Source organism: Anolis sagrei, chromosome 1, assembly GCF_037176765.1.
Source record: "Anolis sagrei isolate rAnoSag1 chromosome 1, rAnoSag1.mat, whole genome shotgun sequence".
Classification (NCBI taxonomy): Eukaryota; Metazoa; Chordata; class Lepidosauria; order Squamata; family Dactyloidae; genus Anolis; species Anolis sagrei.
Window position 1 is genome coordinate 94,468,364 of NC_090021.1, and position 20,118 is coordinate 94,488,481.

The window sequence follows — 20,118 nt, forward strand, 5'->3', positions numbered from 1 at the left end:
AATGATGATAACGATTATTATGGCTACAAGCCCTTCTGCTTCCCTTTCCTCCATTTAAAAACAACCCACAAACGGGCCGAACTCATTTACCACTACCTAATTCTCAACCTCGCTGCACTTCTGTGTCAATCTCTTCTGGAGTCACTTCGGTTTGGGGACCCCACCCCTTTCCCTCGGCTTGAAAGGAAAGGAAATTCTTCGGAGTCTGGCCTTGCGTTCCGTTCCTCCCGCTCGCCCCCACTGTTTCCTGTCTTTCTCCGCCTCCTGGATGGAGGTGCATTATGGGAGAGGTAGTTTTTTCTCGCTCCTCGGAGCGTGGCGTCCAAGGAGGAAGCCGAGGCCGAGGAGACTCCAAGTCCCGTGGTCCTCTGCGCGTGCGTGCGTGCGTCTGTGTGTGTGTGCGCGCGTGCGGCAGAGGGTGCCTCCTCGGGGTCGGGGCGTCGGCTGGGCCGGAGCGTGTCGCGCGCGCGGCCCGTGAATAAGAAGCAGGCGAAGGGTCTGGAGAAGGAGGGAGGGCCGGGCTGGGCTGGGCTGGCTTCCTTCCGACGCCTGAGGAGGAGGAGGAGGAGGGGCTCCGTTCCCGGCCTGCAGCCCCGCCCTCGCGCCCCTGGGGCTTCCCTCTCTTGGCGGTTTGTCCCTGAGGCTCTCGGGCGCGAGGCGAGGCGTGAGGGGAGGGCGCGAGGCGAGGGGCAATGGCGGCCGACACCATCGCGGACACCCGGCGCCTGATCACGAAGCCGCAGAACCTGAACGACGCCTACGGGCCCCCCAGCAACTTCCTCGAGATCGACGTCTCCAACCCGCAGACGGTCGGGGTCGGGAGGGGCCGCTTCACCACCTACGAGGTCAGGGTCAAGGTGAGAGAGAAGGAGAAGAAGATGATGAGGGGTCCCAAGGAGGGCGGGTGGAGAAGGGGAGGCGCCAGGAGTAGGCCCCGAGGGAGGAGGGCCAAGGGGTGGGAGTAGCAGTAGGAATAAGAATAACCCTACAAGGGTGGAACCTCAACCTATACAATCCAGGACAAGGTCTTCTTAATTATACGTTTGTACATCTCTCTCTTTTTCACCAGAGGGTGGAACATCCTTATAGTCAAGGACAAGACGATAAGAAGAATGTATTCTTTGTTTATTACTCTTCCCCAGAGGGTGGAACACCCACGTATACCATCAAGGATAGGACAGTAGTCACAATAATTATGATGTTGCAACGCTGACTGATAACGCCCTTGCCACTTGAAGGGGCACAATCAACATTCAGGCAGCCCCAAATTACAAACAAGCTTGTTCTTAAGTTGAATTTGTTTGTAAGTCGGAACAGGTGCATTTTTAATGTTAAGTTGAATGTTTTAACTGTATTTTTATGAATGCAGGCATCAAATTTGCCAATTCTGTGAGTCGCTGTAAGGCTGAGAAAGGCAGGCTACAAATGCCGTAAAAAAATAAATAATAAAATTTTAAGTACAGGGTGAGGCAGCATAACTTCCTTTTTTCAAAACTTAATAAAACCCATTGTATGAATCAGATTTTTTTTATAATGTAGGCACATACCTAAAGTTTTGTTTTACGTCGTTTTGAAGATCAAATTAGGTAGGTGACGTCCCCCATTCTCCATACACCGAGTAAACCAATTTCTGGCGTTTGTCATGACTCTTGCCAGCATAGCAGGTGTTACGTTGGCAATTTCTTCCTGGATGATGGTCTTCAAATCTTGTAGGGTCCTTGGATGGTTCACATAAACACGGGATTTCAAAAAAACCCATAGAAAAAATCACAAGGGGCCAAATCAGTAGAGCAGGCCGGCCACTCCAAATCCGCTTGGAAAGTAGGCCTCAATGGCAAAAGCACGCTCCTCACTGTTCCAACGCATGATGGTGACTGAACTGTGTCAGGACAAAACTTTATACTCCTACCTCTTGAACGAGACCACTAGCGCTCTGCTACGTCTTCTACTGACTGAATGGTGCGCATTTTTAAAAAAGGAAGTTATGTATTGTCGAAGGCTTTCATGGCCGGAATCACTCAGTTCTTGTGGGTTTTTTCGGGCTATATGGCCATGTTCTAGAGGCATTTCTAGAGGAGAAATGCCTCTAGAACATGGCCATATAGCCTGAAAAAACCCACAAGAACTGAAAGGAAGTTATGCTGCCTCACCCTGTATAACTCCAGACATATATCTATCTACCTACTTATCTATTTTTGGACAGCATAGGTCAGTGGTTTCCAACCTTTTCTTGATCAGGGACCACTTAATCAGGGATCACTTGGCCGGGGAGCACTTGAACAGAGACCGCTCTCCAACATTAGTACCAAAAGGTTTACGAATCAGTTTTTGGTCAACTTTAGGTTCAGTTTGAGATGCTGATTCAGAAAATTGCATTGGATAGACCACATCAGCTCTAGTTTCTGAACCAGAACATATGCTATGTTCAGCGACAGGGAAGGAATGGCATGCGGTGCGAAAGGAGTGGAAATAAAATAAATAAATAAACAAGAAGGAGACTTGCAGACCAGGTTTTCGTGCTCGCGGCGCACTGGTGGTTCGCAGCCCACAGTTTAAGAACCACTCTCATAGGTAAAGGTTTTCCCCTGACATGAAGTCTAATTGTTTCCAACTCTGGGGGTAGTGTTTATCTCCATTTCTAAGCCGAAGAGCCGGCATTGCCTGTAGATGCCTCCAAGTTTATGTGACCAGCATGACTGCATGGGGTGTCGTTACCTTCCCACCAGAGCGGTACCTATTGATCTCACATTTGCATGTTTTCGAACTAATAGGTTGGCAGAAGCTGGGGCTAACAGTGGGAGCTCATTCTGCTCCCTGGATTTGAACTGTCAACCTTTCGGTCAGCAAGTTTAGGAGCTCAGCAGTTTAACCTGCTACGCCACCAGGGGACCTTTGGACAGCATAGGGAAGGGTTAATGCCTCTGTGGCATTTGTTTTGCTGCCACGTTCTAGAGGCATTTCTCCTGACGTTTCACCTGCATCTATGGCAAGCATCCTAGGAAAAAGGGTTTATGTATCTGTGGAAGACCAGGGTGAGACAAAGGACTTAACCCCCTTTTTATCAAAGGATAGAACATCGACATCAACAATCAAGAACAGAATGGTAATAATAAAAATAATATGTTTATTGATAATGTCTTTATTATTTATTTATTTACAATATTTATATACTGCTTTTCTCACCCCTGGGAGGACTCAAAGCGGTTTACAAAAAATAATGGCAAAATTCAATGCCTTACGTACATAAACCAAATCATAAATTTGGTTTTATACAAAATTATCAAAATAATGTATAAAATTACTCAGGTTATATGTCTAAGGTGTACATGAGATATGAATGTATTTCATATTTAGACTTGGGTCCTCTCTCCAAGATCTCTCATTTTGTAAGTATATGCAAATACAAGTATTCCAAAATCTAAAAAAAATTCCTACATATAAAACATTGTGTTTAGAATTAGATCCATTTCCAAGATATCTCACTATGTACAGACAGTTCCCAAGTTACAAACATGTGACTTACAATCAAAAACAGGAAGTAAGAAAACTACTCCTCCAAAAGGAAAGTTACTCCTAGAAGAGTTATGGGGAAAGGGGGTCTCAACTGAAGCTTTATGACCAATTCTTTTTTCTCCAACAAACCAATATTTTCAAGATCCAATTTTGCAAGGACAAAAAGTGAGGTGAAATCTTCTGAGAAGGAATATAAACAGCAATATAAATACCACAGGGATGTTAACCCTTCTCTATGCTGTCCAAAGCTAGCTGTGAGTGTTTGTGTGTATATGTGTTTGTTTGGGTGTGTGTGGCTGGAGTTACACTTAAAAATGTACCTGTTCTGACTTACATACAAATTCAACTTAAGAACAAACCTATCTTGTTCATAACTTGGGGACTGCCTGTGTATGCAAGTATTCCAAAATCGATGGGTGGGGATCCAAAATGCACAATCCTTCTGGTCCCCACTATGCAAGGATAATCAATCCTGTATGTATGAAATGAAATCTCCTCCCAAATCTATAGTTTTGCTGAATAAATTAAGCATCACTCACACTTAGGAGTCTACTTTAGGAGTCTACTTTAGGAGTCTATTTTAACCACACACAACACTCTTCCACGTGGGGAGGACATCCTCAGTTGTGGTTCCACTGGCAGCTTGGCATACCTTGACATAAGGCACATCAATTGTTTCATGAACTTAAAAATCCTCTAGTTAGATGAGTGCCACATAGAATGCGTGTGTCACAGTCATGAGCCCCAGTTCGGATCCTAATTCATTTTTTTTTCATTGACTCCTTATCTCAGCAGTCCAGTGCTTTGGCTGCGTGCCAGACATGTGCTGACATGCAATGGGAACTCCAGGTTTGGAGGATTCTTCTGCAAGACGTGCTCATTTGGTCAGTGGGTATTAGCAGCATTGTCAGCAGCTACTGTTCTTTTTATCCTTCATCAAGGTTACTCCTATGTGTTTGCCTGATAGGTTCAGGGAGGTCTTGTAAGTCCACCCTGTTACTGCAGCTTGGACTCTGGTCAGGGGCCTCATGTGCTGACCCTTGACACTAGCCTAACTGATCAGGCCCTGGTGTTGTGTAAAGCTGACTTCTCATATCCTGTGTTTGCAGTCTTTTATGGGTCCCTGTTAATGCTTACATACTCTTCTTATCAGCCACAGGCATTTCTGGAGTAAGGTGGGAGAAAACTAAGCTACATTTTTTGGTTTTCTTAATCCAAACTCCCTCCAGAAAGAAAGAAAGGTTTTGAGAGAAATAATGCATCCTTTTCCTTTAAAACACTCTGCTGTGTCTGAATGTAGCAAAACCACTCTCACTTGTTGTAATGGGGTATGTTTCAAAACAATATTAGAAAATTTGAGGAGATGGTGACCCTGTGGGATGGAAATATGACTCCCGTGCCACACATTCTCAATTCCTGCTGTAGATTGGTGCTGCTTTCCTTGTCTGTCTGAGAGCTTTATCTGTACTTCTGTTAATTTAAAGGTTAAGCAAGATAATGTTTTTATTGTCTTGTGGAATACTTTGCATCATAGAGTTAACTAGATAACTGGGCATTGAAGAGGTCGTTTTAAAACTGGATAGCTAGTAAAAGTGAATAATAATATTATCCATTCTTGGGGATGGGGGCAGATAAAAGGGCTCTTATGAGTAAAATCATGTTTGGTACCACCATTAGATTGTGCTGATTGTTTCTTCCATATATCCATTGTACATGGTGGAATAGCTTGGTAGGAGAAAATGATTTATTATCTTCCTATCCTAATTTTCTGATTACGGTTTAGAGCTGTCAAGAGTCAAACAAGTACTATTTTGATATTCTGCTATCTTAGGTGAGCATATCTTGATTGTATCTGAAATCATATTCTGACTGAAGTTGCTTATCACCCAAAGGGGTCGTTTCCCTTTTGATTTTGATGATATTCCTGCCTTTATGAGATCAACCTTTTAAGAATGAAACAAATTTCTTAAAAGGTCTGTCCTGTGACCAGGAGTTTTGTTGTTGTCATTGTTCCTGGTATTCTGCTCATGATTTCTTCCATGCATATGTTTTTAGAGAAAACTAGAAAGGTGGTGTAAACTAGCTCCACTGGTCACCATGTTTACAGATTGCAAAAGCAGGCAGTATCTAGAATGCTCTGACCTATTTGTCATAGACACATGTGTATTTAATGGAACCAGGAGGTTTATTGTGCATGCTTTGGTTGTGCATGTTGGGCAACTCAAGTAGGGGACATATAACACATACTTTACACTAAGAAGATCATTAACATCCCAGTTAAAGGGAATGTGTGAGATTAACTGAAGAGAAACTTCACATTAGGAACCACCCAGATGACAAAGAGTTAAACCATTGTTCCATTTTAATTGGCTGTATTGCCTTTCTTTTATGTGTTATTTAAATTTTACCTTCTTGCTAACTGGATAGCTAGACTTGGACAGTTCCATGTCTTTACTGAGCCATCAAACTCACTGGATGGCTTCAAGGTGATATCATTCTTGATGTGATGTCCCTCACATAAATTTTAGATCATAAATTGGGGATGGTATTTATGCTACCTTGAGCCTCCTGGAAGAACGATTGGATATATTAAGTGTAACTAATAAAAATAAAATGAAACTTTTCCTGCTGTATATATCTTCATAGCTGTGTATAAGCAGAAAGGTCTCGTGTTGCCTTCAAAAAGACTTTGGTATGAACTTTATAAAAACATTATTCTAATTGGGTTGGTGTTTACTGCCTACATCACGTAGGCATTCTAGGACATATGTACAATATTCTGGTCTTGATATTACCTTATCACACTGTTAATGGATTATCTACTTTCAAGTAGAGCAGTTCACATAGGCATTACTTGTAATATAGTGAAAATTATGTACACAGGAATGATGATAGTTTCTAGATCCATGTCTAAGATCTTTCAGGCTCTTCAGCAGGTGAGAGACTAAAGTAATCCTTAATATTAACGTGTACATCCAGATACTGCGATAAGTCTTCAAACAGTCTGTGTTCCATGAGTCTGTGTTTCATAAATTCAGATTAACTTTCAAATTAGTTTTTCCTGGATTTAGTTTAATCAATTTTTTTTGCATACAGCCAGGAAGACCAGACTTCCTTGTTACCTTTATGATCTGTATTCTTCAAATATGAAGATTATATATAGAAAATTAGCTCATTTTTAACTGTCCTCTAGATTAAGCTTTGCCAGAACATTATGCCATGGAGGCTGTTACAACTGGAGGCAGTTCACATATTAATGCAAGAGTAGCAAGTTCTATAAGGCCTAATTAGGATCACCTCTTGGTTCTGAGTAAACCTTTTAGTCCTTATGATCCCGGTACTTTGCCACAAAATGTGTCAAAAAGTCTCAGATACATACTTTGCATCTTAATGAAGTCAGCATTCATTAGCTTAGACTTTTAAGTGTTTCTCTTTGTCTAAACAGGAATCACTGAGAAATTTTTCCTCTACGATAACCATAAAAAGATGTAAGTTTTATAACTTGCATATACAAGTTATACATCTGATTTAGCTGTTATCTGATAGCACATGATTTCCTGTGCACCTCCTGAGAAGGAAATGGAGCAGGAAATACTGGAAACTAATATCAGACCAGCAATAACAAACATGCCCAATTTTTCATGTGCAGCTTAGGTTACCCAGTAACTGCACTGGTTTTTATATGGAAGTGAAAAGATTATTTACAGATATCAGTAAAGAGCTTGGTCCATAAATAAAGCATTTGCCACATAAGTATGCCATTTGCCTCTTGTAGGCTTTTCAGAGCCATCTGATTGGCCAGTGTAGGAAACAAGACATCGAGTGAGGTGAACTATGTTATTCACAAGTAAGATAATGGCTTTTAAATTAAGTGGATCTATGCTTTTGTCCTTCTGGGGGCACTTGCCTCTTTATTGTTGCTAACTGTTGTTGATGAAGTCCACTACAACTTAGAATCCTATTAATTGAGGGACCTTTAGATCATCCTGTTATAATCAGGTCTTACAGATTTGGGAAGTGGTTTTCTTTACTGAGTCCATCCATCCATAATGACATCTTCTGCTCCTACTGTCTTCTACACTAACAAGCATTATTTGTCTTTTGCAGTAGATTCTCTGCACTAGAAAACCAAACAATCAAGAGTAGTGGTTGAAATGTTGATTTCAAATAGATTCATATATGCTATATCAGCTGAAACGTCTGTATCCATAAAAGACGTGAAAGCTGTATTGCTGCAGGGTTAGGGGGGAAAATGCATTCCAGATTTCCATTCTCCAGAGTAAGTGGAGGATTCAAGGGTGTCTACCTCTATTTTATAGACCAGGCATGAGTGAAGGCAAAATGAGTGAGAATAAAATACCTAGGTTAATGTCCTGACAATGACAGCTTAAGTCTTGAGTTAATTAGATATTTCTTTAAGTAATTGGAACACAAGATAAAGAGAACAGTAAGGATTCAACTTGTTGAAAGACTATCCCCTGTAAAATGGGGACAGCCATTCTGAGTTTCATCCTATCCAGAACACTCATATGACTGCCTAGCTATAGAACTCTTAGTGTTCATAATGTTAAATATTCTAAGTATTCATGAAAAATAAGAATGCTTCAGTGAATTTATAGACATTATGTCTGTTGAGTCCATCATTTCTTCTCTGGAAGACTTGGGATCTGACTTTTCATAGCAACTGGGTGCCTGAATTTTTGAACCGAGCTGGGTTCTTTGTTTGTAAATGCACGAGATTCTTTGAATGTGCCCACTGGAGAGTCATCATTGTGCCTTTTGAAGGGGGTAGGATAGGGTGTCCCATCGTTTTAGATCACCATCTGTTTGTGATTCGTACTGGCCAGAGATTGAAAAAAAAGTTCTTCTGTAAAAATAGGAAGTTTTTAATAGGAATAGAAAACACCGATGTTTTTTTCCCCTTACTATTGAGAAATCCTGATAGGAAGAATCTTGCACTGATAGAGAGTCTTTGCAATTCAGGACATATTATGTACAAAAAATGGCATGTGGTTGTTTTGTGCAGGAAACAATATTTTCTGATCAGGAAACATCACAGAAGTATCGATGCCTGTGCAGAAAATGCAATGCTGTTTACTGTGTGGGGAATGTTATAGTTGGTGATTTATTGTGCACAAAATTCACACATGGTTGATTTTCATTGAAAATAGCATTTTATGTGCAGAAAACTGCATTTTATGTGCAGAAATTAATATTTATTTATTCAGAAAATAGTTTCTTGTGCAAAGCAGGCCTTTGAAAATTTTGCACAGAAATTCTGAATAACCTTTGAAAATGGAGTTGTTTTTGTAAAATGTTATTCTTGAAATTATTAATTGCTATGTTAAATTAAAAAACTCAGTGAAGCATTGCATCCTTATTTCTGAACTAGGTATGAGGTACTGGTATGAGGTGAGAAAGTGCTTAATTGAATTGATTTCGTGCACCCCAGATTTAGGCTGAATTTCTATACTTTATGGTGTGTGCTGCTGAAAGTGCTTGTACTAAATCTACTGTCTCTGTTCCTGAGCCATTAAGTGGATAGAAAAGATATATTTCCCCCCTTTTATGCTCTCTGAGCATTTACTACAGGAAGCTGTTTTAAGTGTTTCAGCATCCCAAGGCTAAAACTAATTTGTCAGCCATACTTGATTTTGAGAGCTCAGAAGGCTTTGTGGCAATGGCTGGTATCAACTGCGTGAATCTACACATAACTTGAGTACATCACCTTCACAAAAGACTAGGATAGATGCATTTCTTTGATGTTCCTAAAAGTTACTGTTGAGATTTCTAATGGAAGCTTCTTTCCCCTTTTCAGATTAGATACTTAAAGGCTATTATATATTATCTATTACAGATAACACTTAACCTATATTAACTTTTAATACAAAGCAAATGGATTTAATCCTTCGTACTCAAATGTTTTTAAACAGTAATTGCTACCTTAAGCACTCAACCAAGGAAGGTTTTATTGGTAAGTTGGGTAAATGTTCTGGCTAAACACACCTCCTGTTCTTACCCTTTTGGCTTTCCATTAGTAGGACATACAGACAATGTGAGGAAAACATAAAACTCCATTTTCACAGCTCTCCACAATTTCTTTTTATCTGAAATGGGGAAGATCTGCAACTAAAGTTAAAATAGTGGATAGTGCAAACCTTTCACTTAAAATGCCTCTCTATACACCGCTTATGCTCTTGGGTGTCTGCTGGTGTTAAATTGAATACAGGCTTTGTTACTGGGGTCTTCTCTTGAAAGAGTAGTATACTTAAACACTTGAACTTCCTTTCATTAAAGCAAAAGGGGGGCTTTTAAAAATTCTGTGACTTCTTTGAAAGTCTAGCCTCTGTTCTTTAAGTAGTTTGGGATAACGGAATCAAAACTAGAGAAATACTAATGTTGTTCTAGAATTTTGAGTTATCTGTTTAATGGTTTTTCGGTGGAGTGGCAGAATTCTTATTGTTGGTGGTAGGCATGGAGTAATGTTCTTGTGAAAACAATTAGGCCTTTCTTGGTGGCATACACTGTTTCTCACCATTTTAACTTTATAAAGAATCTTGTCGGTTGGCTAGCTTGAAGACAGTGATCTGACCTAACCTACTTCGCAGGGTAACTTAATGACTCTGATGAGGAATATGAACCAGATTCTCACTGATACCTGCTTGGCATTGATGCTGTCCTTGGAATCCTCAATTGTTCTCCTTTCTTTTAAGCAATTTGACTTTACAGATAATATCCTGTCTTGCAAACTTATATTTGCTTTATAGTCATATTGTTATTTCTCTGTAATACTTCCAAGCTTAGCCAGTTGGAACTATGTAGACAAAATATTTGCTTTTACTTTTTGTCAAAGTTACACCAGTTTTCCCAAACCTGATTCCCTCCAGCCACATCCCCTACCAACATGAAATATGGGTGAGCTTCACCTATCACTTGTTCTTTGATTTGTTCTTAGTCAACATTGGCACTAAAACCTAAATTTTATAGGCTTATAGCTGGTAGATTGTTTCTTGGGACTGGAATGTCCTGATTCAATTAATCTGAATGTTGTAATGAATTCATTTCTGTAGTCTTTGAGTTGCTTATAATCATTGGTTTAGTGACATAGCCACACAATTTCTTGGGGTGTACTAAGTGAGAGAGGTTAGGTACAGTTTCCTTTCTTCTCTGACACAAGGGAAATGATGATTCATAATGTCTGTGACCATTTTGTTTCTACTTCCAACCCTCCATCTGATCTACTTGTTTTATTATATGCTTCTCCAATTAGTGGAAGGAAGAACGATGATGAGAAAGTGATAGACTCGGGAAGTAAGCTCAGAGCATTAAGGGCTTTGAATTCAGAGAATCTCCTTGCAGCAACACTGGAAGCACTCCAAGTGGCCAGATACTGGTCAAAGGACATTTAACCAACTACCAAACTCACAAGTTTTGTATTTGTCTGTTTGTTTGCTTTGTTCTGTTAGAAATGTAATATAATGGACTGGTTGCTCTGACACGACAAATAAATAAATTCAGAGAACACTGAGGTTTCCAAATTCTCTAAGAATAAGGTGCTCCTCCTTAATGCCAGGATATTTCCCAGAACAGGATGTGTAGCCTATAACTTAATTTTAGAAGAGGCTGACCTGGTATGAGAAAAAGGTAAAAGACCTCACTTCCTTTTTGTGTGCCCTTTTCATGGTATCTCCACCCATCACTTTGGCCAAGCACTTCCCACAGCTCAAAGAGCAGCTGGCTTTGGCGGTGGTTGGCGGTAGTTATGACAATCACTGGTGCTTCCTGATCCTGAAGGTTTTGTGAAGAGAGAAGCAGAGACTTTGGAGATGGGTGGTGGCAAACCTGTAAATATTCCGGGGGGGGGGGGCACAACTGTATATTACACTGTCCGCTTTTCCCAAGTTGGTGCCCTCCAGATGTGTTGGGCTACAGCTCCTATAATCCCACACGTAACTCCCATGTTACGGAAGGCTGTTATATGTGAAATACGTTCTTGCCACTGAGTAATGTAAGGTAGTTGCAGTGGTAGTATATTCTCAACATACATACCATAACTCATGCAGTCAGATGATGAGCACTCTCTATTGCATGGAGATTCCCTCACTAGGAAAAAGGTAATGACTCTAACATAATTAAACAAATGTTTTTGGCTTACTCTCTTATTTAAATCTGTATTCAAGTTTTCGGGGTTTTAGAACTGTTATCTTCATATGAGATTGAAGGAGAGTTCATAATAAATATTGTTAGCCAGTGGATATTTGCCAGCGGGAGGCAGTAGAAGAGCACCATTATGCCATAATATGTATGTGACACTCTCAGTGTCATGCGCCTCCAGATGTGCTGGTTTCATTGTTCCATGCACTTTGCCCAGTAACTTAACTGTACAATACTTTTGAGGTCTTTAGTTCTTCCTGTATTGCTGGTTGACTCATATCAAAACTACCATATTTACTTAGAGGTGACTTTGAAACTGGAGCTATAGTGACAGGATGATCTTGTCCAGAGAGATTTCTTTTAAGGAATGTTTACTTACAGGTGTGTTATAGATTTAAATAGAAATTGGTGACCAAAATGTGATTTTTTCTCTCTTCCAAAATATCAAGTGGTAGTGGTAGAAATTGGGTAAGATTAGAACTCTGTGTAATGAAAGGTGGCATATCTAATTTTCTTTGGAATAGCAACCCAAGTGCTGTATAGAGCTGTTGGCTATACAATTCCGCAGACTCTGGCAAGTCTTCCACTGTATTTCTGTATTAATCGTATTAAATGCCAGCATACTCCTCTTGCTGGCTTAGTAACAGAATAGGCCCTTTGACAAAAGCATGTGATGATAATACTTAGAAAATGCCTTCACAGGTGCTCCAGTGACTGACTTAAGAATAAATCCCATATAAAGGCTTACAGAGCTAAGAATCATAAGAAAGAATAGGCAGATCAAGTCGAAAGCTGGAATAAAGATGCCTTTTCTGACTTCCACATGAGTGCTGTTTAGCTTGCAATTGTTCCCATTGAAACCAGAAGACTTGAAAGTTATACCTTTGTGTGCATTAGATGGGAAAGTAGTTAGCTTAGTGATGATAAAGCTGTATATATTCCCGCCTTCTATTAAGAAGTTACCTAATAGCCATATGCCTCTGAGGGGGTTGGTGGAGAAACAGATTGCTCTGTCCTGAGCACCTGGAATCTGTATAGATTGTGGAGGAAGGAAAGATGCTTTCAGCACAGACAGGATTCAGTTAACTATTCAGCGTTCCCTGGGCTTTCTAGTAGCACATGGATTCCTCTGATAGGTAAAACACAAACACAAATAAGGTGCTGGAACTTTTCTGTCCTTTGAAGGAGCTAGTTGCATGCCACAGTGTAGCTTCAGCAGTTATTTGCTAAAATTGTGTGGCTGAGTTCCAGTTGCTCATTTCTCAGTTCTAATAACTAGCATTAGCATTAACAAAAATAAAGCATATCTCTCTGGTGTCAGTCAGTAATCTTGTTTTATCAGAATCCTGAATACCAGTTTTCTTAGCTTCTGTGTTCTAGACTTTTATGTACTTCTAGCCTCATAGTTCCATCAGGATTCAAAGTACCGTATATACTTGAGTATAAGCCAAGTTTTTCAGCCTCTTTTTCGGCTGAAAAAGCCCTCCTTGGCTTATACTCGAGTCAAGGTTATTTAGTATTTTATTCTGTTGTTGTTGTTGTTGTTGTTGTTGTTGTTGTTGTTGTTGTTGTTGTTGTTGTTATTATTATTATTATTATTATTATTATTTTATTACATTTATTATTTAACTCTTCTTTAAATTATTATTACTTTTATTATTTTTCTCTACTAATGTTATTGTTGCATTTATTTTACTGTCTTTATTTTTATTGGAAAGATATGTAAGCACATTTACATTGAAGAAGGTTAGAATAATGGTTTAATCAGAATTGGACAGCCTTATCTTAAATTACAGTTTTATGTAAATACTCAAACCATTTAACCTACTGATGCCCCAATTAATGTAATTTTATTGTTATCTATTTTTATTTTGAAATTTACCAGTAGCTGTTGCATTTCTCACCCTCAGCTTCTACCTGAGTCAATGCGTTTTCCCAGTTTTTTGTGGTAAAATTAGGTGTCTTGGCTTATATTTGGGTTGGCTTATACTCAAGTATATACGGTAATTGCAAAAAAACCCCAAATACCCCGAATGTAGTAGTTGGGATTAATTTGTAAGCTTAAAGTGTTGGAAGCGATATCTCAATGTATGCGTCTGAAATGTCTTATCAGCCTAGTGAATTTAACACCTTTGCAAGTCTCTTCAAACGGCTGCCCTGCAGTAGTTTAGATCTAAACAGGAAGCTGCTTTAGAATACTGCAAGAGCCAAGTGCATTGGAGTAGAATCATGATTATGTCAAAAGTTCAAGGGGAAAACAATGAAGGGGAGACAAGTACCAGCTCAGCTTACTTTACCTAACAGTGCACTTCTAAGCCTTGTATGTTGCTTAGAGATTAACTTTTATAGGCTTCCTTATTGAAAAATTGGAATTTCTGAAGCATTTCTTTCAGGGCTTGCCTTAACTTACTGAATAAAAGAGCAGTGAACAAGAAGGCTTAGGTAACTTGAGAGAATGGAATATTATAGGTAAAATCTCTTCTGCAGAAAACATGAAAACTGTATAGGCTTTACATACTTACATTGACTTAGTTTAAAAGGCTGAACTCTGCTAAGAAGCCAAAAGGTGAAACCAGAGAGCAATAATCCGCTGGGTGTTTTCCCCCTGGGAATATTTAGAGTGAGCTATATGGAGAACTGTATAGTTGTGTTCCCTAGCTGGGATAAAAATGCTTTCATGAAAGGCTGCATCTTTAAATGCAAGCATGATTTCTAGCATAAAGGCTGTATTTTTCTTTTAAGACCTTAATACAATGAGCTGTATTGTGCCTACCTGGGAAAGATGCAAGCACCCTTTCTGATTCTGCCTGGGTTGGGGTTCATACAATATACATAGAGATATGGTATAATATATGGTATGTTTTTAAAATACCATGAGATTTATCACTAAATTGTGGTTTCCCAAGCTTTTCTACTATAAGCCTTTCCATAAAGAGAGAAGAAAGAAACAAGTGAGGGGGGGGGATTGAATTGGGTCTTAATGAATCCCTAGAGTATTGCTGGCCTAAAGATCCAATGACATTTTTGTAGTTGCCATAAATTGACAGGGAACTTGAGAACACACACAGAGACATGCTAGTGATCGGTACACATTTTCATCCTTTTTGTCAGAAGCGGCACATGGCTTAATCCTTGGGTTGCTTCTTAAATGGAATTCTTTAAATAGCTTTGGAAGAGTCCACTGAGAAAGTTATGTGGAAATCAACATATGCATCATGTACATAGTCTTGAGAGCTGGAATTCACTGCTGCTTCTCAATGTATATACGCATGGTTGCTGGAGATTATAGGAGTTTTGTTCCAGAAAAGCAACTTTCTCAAACTTAGGAAATGCCTTTACAGGTTTCTGTTGTAAGAGAAGCTGAGAGATTTTGTACCCATAGGCCTAGTGTATATGCACCACTGGCCATAAAATAAAAGATGTAAAGACTTGAGAGCTGGGTTGTTCTTTGTTTTGTTTTGTTGTTTTTTTTACATATAACCATAAACAAACCATCATGGAGATAGGAAGATGAGGTATTGGACTGCTGAGAAAGCCCTAAACTGTCAGCATTTTTACTTTTTTTCAGCCAGTATCTGACAACAACTCTCCAGATACTAGAAATGAGGTTGAGTGCCATTTTGGTAAGATCTTTGAAGGAAATCCAAATGAGGGTAAAATTAAACTGTACACATTTTGCTTTTCTCTCCACCATAGTAAAGTTAATGCTGCTTGAGGATGCAGAAAAGACATGCCATATTGTGATTCCATCCCTGTCAAGATACTTTGTTGGCAGTCACCTAATATTGTATACCTGATGGTGGATCATTGAAGCAGAAATTGGTATTTCTGATATGCTCTCTATGCTGTGGATTGTTATAGTGTGGCCTAGCTATACACTTCAATATATGCTGGCCATGCTAGTGGTCTCGGGTAGTGGTTTGACTTTCACAAGATAATGGTTTTAGAAGGTTTTAATATCCTTCAACTTGGAAGGACATCCCTTGTAATATACATATCCACTCATACTGAAGTGCATGCTCTCAAGTTGTTTTCTTGCTGGATAGAATGAGGGTAATCTGAGAATCAGAGAGACTCTGACATTAACTATTCAATAGGGTATGGATTTGCAAGGGTTTCTGAACCTTGAAAGGTGGTGCCTTCGCTGATTATGAGCCTTTGGACTGAATTGTCTGATTGGATGTGTAACTGTTATAGCAAATTGCTTGTTTCCATGACTAGCAGTCTTGTGAAACTGGATGATATGTAGGATGAGGAAATTTTGGAGCATCTTATGGCTCATATATGTTTTCCATTTCCTGGAAGCTCAAGTGCCTTGGTTTTCCAAGACATTTTCTAAGTGGCAGTGTAATTGCAGCTACAATAATAGAGAGACAGTGAAGAAGAAAATGTGCAGTGAGTCCAACCAAGACAAATTGTAGCCCATTAGAAGCTCTGTTTCATGGTGTTAAGGAAGTCTTCGCCTTTGCATTGCCACAGTATTGTCCAGGGTAGTTCCAAGTGGCCTGTTATACCTAAGCCATGGATGCAAAACATGCCTCCAGGGGCAAGAAATGCGCGCAGTGCCTAAGAATTCTAAAACTGGCATGAGATGCCTATACCTGGTGACTGTATAAACATAAATTATCATCACTCTTTAATTGGATGATTGCTTTGCCCATGGTACACAGCCCTGGGAGCTAGAGCAGTAAACGCCATTCTAGATCATCACAACTGAAACAAATGAAGTGGATTTTGAGTGCAGCATTATGAAGGAACAGTATAGCCACAACATCATCCAGGCGATCAGCATCATGGCAATTCTTTAATTGGATAATAAACTGACAGGTTGTGGACCATTTTTCTTTCAGACAAACCTTCCCATCTTCAAATTGAAGGAGTCTTGTGTCAGGAGGAGATACAGTGATTTTGAATGGCTTCGGAGTGAACTAGAAAGGGAGAGTAAGGTAAGTCAGGAGTGTTTTCTGGGATGTAACAAGTTAAATGGCTTTGTAGTGGGAAGAATTGCTGGTTTGATGCTGAAATTTATTAGAGTCAAAGCACATGCAGTACAAGGCGTTCTGCTTCCTCACAGCTGTGTTTAAGCTTTGGGTGACGAGGGGAGGGACACACATGAAATTGACAGTGCATCTGGAATGCCACCTTTCTATAGAAGGGTTACAGTCCTAAGAAAAGTGGGTGAGCTGGTGAAGAATTCTGAATGTTATAGAATCAAAAGGCATTTTCCCAAGGTGTCATCCAGCATAATTAAGTACTGTCATTTGTTTAGTGTGTATGTGTCTTAATCATCATAGATTGTCTTTGTATAAGAGGCAGTCTGATTTTGGCACAATTGAGCTGAGGTCTGAAATGTTAACTCTCCCTTAGGTTGTGGTACCGCCCCTGCCGGGAAAGGCTTTTCTCCGTCAATTGCCTTTTAGAGGAGATGATGGGATATTCGATGATTCCTTTATTGAAGAAAGGAAACAAGGGCTTGAACAATTTATAAACAAGTGAGTAAAAGACTGTTAAATAACAAAATGCATGATGGTGAGTAAGACCACATTCCTAGTGCTAACAGATACCTGATTATATATTACATGCCAACATTCCACATTATTCTGTAAATCTTTTTATGTTCAGTGGAGCTTGTGCTAACACAAAGCCGAGCTCAGTTTATGTTGTTGAAGACTCCTGAATTACTTTCCAGGTTGAACTGGCTGAGTGCTATTAATATCTAAACTGAACAGTGTACAGACGCCTAACACTCGCTGCAGTGATTGAAGTATTTGTAGTGACCTGGGTTTTGTTTCTTAATTTATGCAAATTGCTGAAATTACAGCATGTAAAGATAGAATTGTGCAAATAAGGCTGAGAGGGGGGCAGGGGTGTGCATTTCATCAGAACAATTTGGCTATCATCTCTGGCTACAAGTATGTGCCTTTCAAGCTATGGAATGCACTTGCATGTATAATTCTGAAGGCTAAGTGGATTGGGGGAATATCATGCTTGTCTCTACAATCAGAAACGCAGGCTCAACTAGGATCGCTACAACTACAAAATCAAATTGGCTATTGGCATGTCTTGGTCAAAGTTCTTAGGCTGTATGTTCACATTCAAGATAGCTGGAGAATGCAATAGTTGGAGAACCTTTGACCTTCCAGACTGTAACTTCCATAATTCTTTATGATACAAAGGTGCTCTATACCTCTTTTTCAACTCAGTAAAAAGGGAAAAATTAAGCAAACATCAGGATATTCTACTTTTACCAAGTACTTCCTTTCTGGAATTAAAAAACCCACACCACCCAGTTATGAAACAAAACGAGGCTGTCTTGCTGAAAGAAGATTGTTTTGCCTTTGCACAATTCTCTCTGGATTTAAATGAGAGAGGACAGCTCTTTGCTGACTGTATACGACCTCATCCCATTTTATCTCCATAAATGTATGATCAGCGATGCCAGGTTGGAAAAATATTCTGAAAAGCTGGTCTCCTTCATATGAAGAGAACTGCTGTGAAGATGGTGGTCACCTTAATGTTAGTAAGATGACTTTGTTGCAGTTTTGCGGAGTTGATGCAGGTTCTTAGGACCAATTTTAGAAAAAAATATACAGTAAAAATAGATGAGAGGCTACATGCTGCTGCAATATTTCCTCCTGGTTAAACCTCCCATTCTGCTGAAATGCTATCTTTTTAAATGCAACTCAGGAGTGTCGTGTGTAGGCTTAAGAGGTAGGAGTTTCCAGATTTCCCCTAGTTAAGGGAATGTGGGTTGACTTGTCAAGACAGAATTAGAAGGCAGCTTTCACTGTGAGGCTAAAGAGACTGCTAACCTTTGCATTAGAGGAGATGCTGCCACCACTGAGCAGAGGCTGTTCTTTTGTATGTGCAAGGCTCAGCAGGGCAAACTCATTATCAGTGTAGCAGCAGTGTAACAAACTGTTGGCCTTGCAGGAAAAACAGAGCACCCACACAATCTCTGCCCAGCAGCTGCTACAAATTTTAGTGGCAAATCACTGCCGATATTTTATTTTTTAGAAATTTCTGAGGAAGTTGTGGGGAAAACCAAAAAGAGGACTAGGTGCCATGAGTAGCCTGCCTATCCCAGACCGAGGGACCTGTTGCATAGAGGGATATACTAAGAAATGGGATATACTAAGAAATTAGAAATGGCTGACGTCTTCTGTTTTACATTCCCTTTCTATTGATGGGGGCAAAGTTCTTCAGACAACTGTATACTGAACAAGAGATATTATGATACTAAAGGAGAATGTGGCAGAGTTGTGGGTACATGACTCTTTAAAGTGCTTTGTGCCTTCTTTGATAGATAAATATGGGTGATGATGTAGCAATGCTGTTTTGAAGACAAATGGCCAGTGAAGTTTTTAAACAGCAATACTACCAGATACAACTGGAGATCTCCTGAACTGAGAAATTCATTTTATGAGCATGTCTATGTTACGGTTTTAGAAGCAAGTTGTTGACAACATTGTCGTTTTCATAGGAATTCATATTTTTGATGATATGTATAACTGAAATCTTTCCTGTTCACTGTTCATTTTCTAGAGTTGCGGGCCACCCTCTGGCACAGAATGAACGCTGTCTTCATATGTTCTTGCAAGATGAAGTAATAGACAAAAGCTACACACCTTCCAAAATAAGACACGCTTGAATGCTGCACAACACTTTAACTGGCGTAAATGTTAGTGATTAATTTACTTAGTCTAAGATATGTAGTTTAAGGTTTTAGCATGCTGCAGACAAACTGGCACAAGAAGCCTTCGGTATACTAAAGGCACTGCTTGGTCTTTGCATTCCTTTTATGGCATTAAAGAACTGTAGGTAAATCTGCTGTCAGACTTCTGATTCAATGGCTTTTAAGACTCTAAATATTTCGAAACTCTTTCCTCCCCCGCCCCCTTTGCAATGACCTTGTGGTGGTTACTGACTTGGCCTTACTTGAACTTGCACTGTTCTGGTGTTGCACGTTCACTTTTCTTTGATTTAAAACACTAGAATGTCTCTGTAAAATAACTAGTATTCACTCTGCAATTTGGTGACTAACATGGTGCATTGTTTTCAATACCCCCTTGTGAATATGAGCACTTCTGTAGTTGTATCCTTCAGGTTGAAAAAACAAACCTTTGTACTGAAAAGCAATGAGGGAACTATCTTTATATTGTGTAAAAAAAAAAGAAATCAGATTTGTATACTAAGATCATTTGTCTAAAGTTGTTTTGAAATAAAAAATGAAAATGCAATTAATTGTCTTTTTTGCTATGGGGGAATATTGAATTACCTCACTCGCAAGTATTGCCATAGACTGAAAACATGAACTTGTCCAATTGAATGGCATAAAATCCCCACTCCACTGGAAACTGGCAGAATTTCAGTAAGCTTATACTAGAGTCCACAGTTATCCTTAGTTTCCCTTTATGCAATCAGCTGAGTGCCTCCCAGTTTGGAGAGAGA

The 20,118-nt window shown here is 39.6% G+C and overlaps 1 protein-coding gene across 2 annotated transcripts; it reads left to right on the plus strand.

Moving 5' to 3' along the window:
- Positions 1-392: 392 nt before the first annotated feature.
- SNX3 (sorting nexin 3) lies at positions 393-19,907 on the plus strand. Of its 2 annotated transcripts, none has more exons than XM_060753133.2 (4): positions 393-845; positions 16,518-16,613; positions 17,035-17,159; positions 19,213-19,907. In XM_060753133.2, exons 1-4 carry the CDS (start codon positions 693-695, stop codon positions 19,316-19,318), a joined length of 480 nt encoding a protein of 159 aa, XP_060609116.1. In that variant the 5' UTR covers positions 393-692; the 3' UTR covers positions 19,319-19,907. The 2 variants fall into 2 exon arrangements, with proteins under 2 accessions (XP_060609116.1, XP_060609115.1); XM_060753132.2 differs by having other exon boundaries at positions 394-857.
- The last annotated feature ends 211 nt before the right edge of the window (positions 19,908-20,118 follow it).

Excerpts from the sequence above, each read along its gene's own strand:
- SNX3 (XM_060753132.2), top strand. The coding sequence starts at position 693 with ATGGCGGCCGACACCATCGCGGACACCCGGCGCCTGATCACGAAGCCG. Across the intron at positions 16,614-17,034 it reads AACTAGAAAGGGAGAGTAAG|GTTGTGGTACCGCCCCTGCC; the intron begins GTAAGTCAGGAG and ends ACTCTCCCTTAG. Across the intron at positions 17,160-19,212 it reads CTTGAACAATTTATAAACAA|AGTTGCGGGCCACCCTCTGG; the intron begins GTGAGTAAAAGA and ends TTCATTTTCTAG.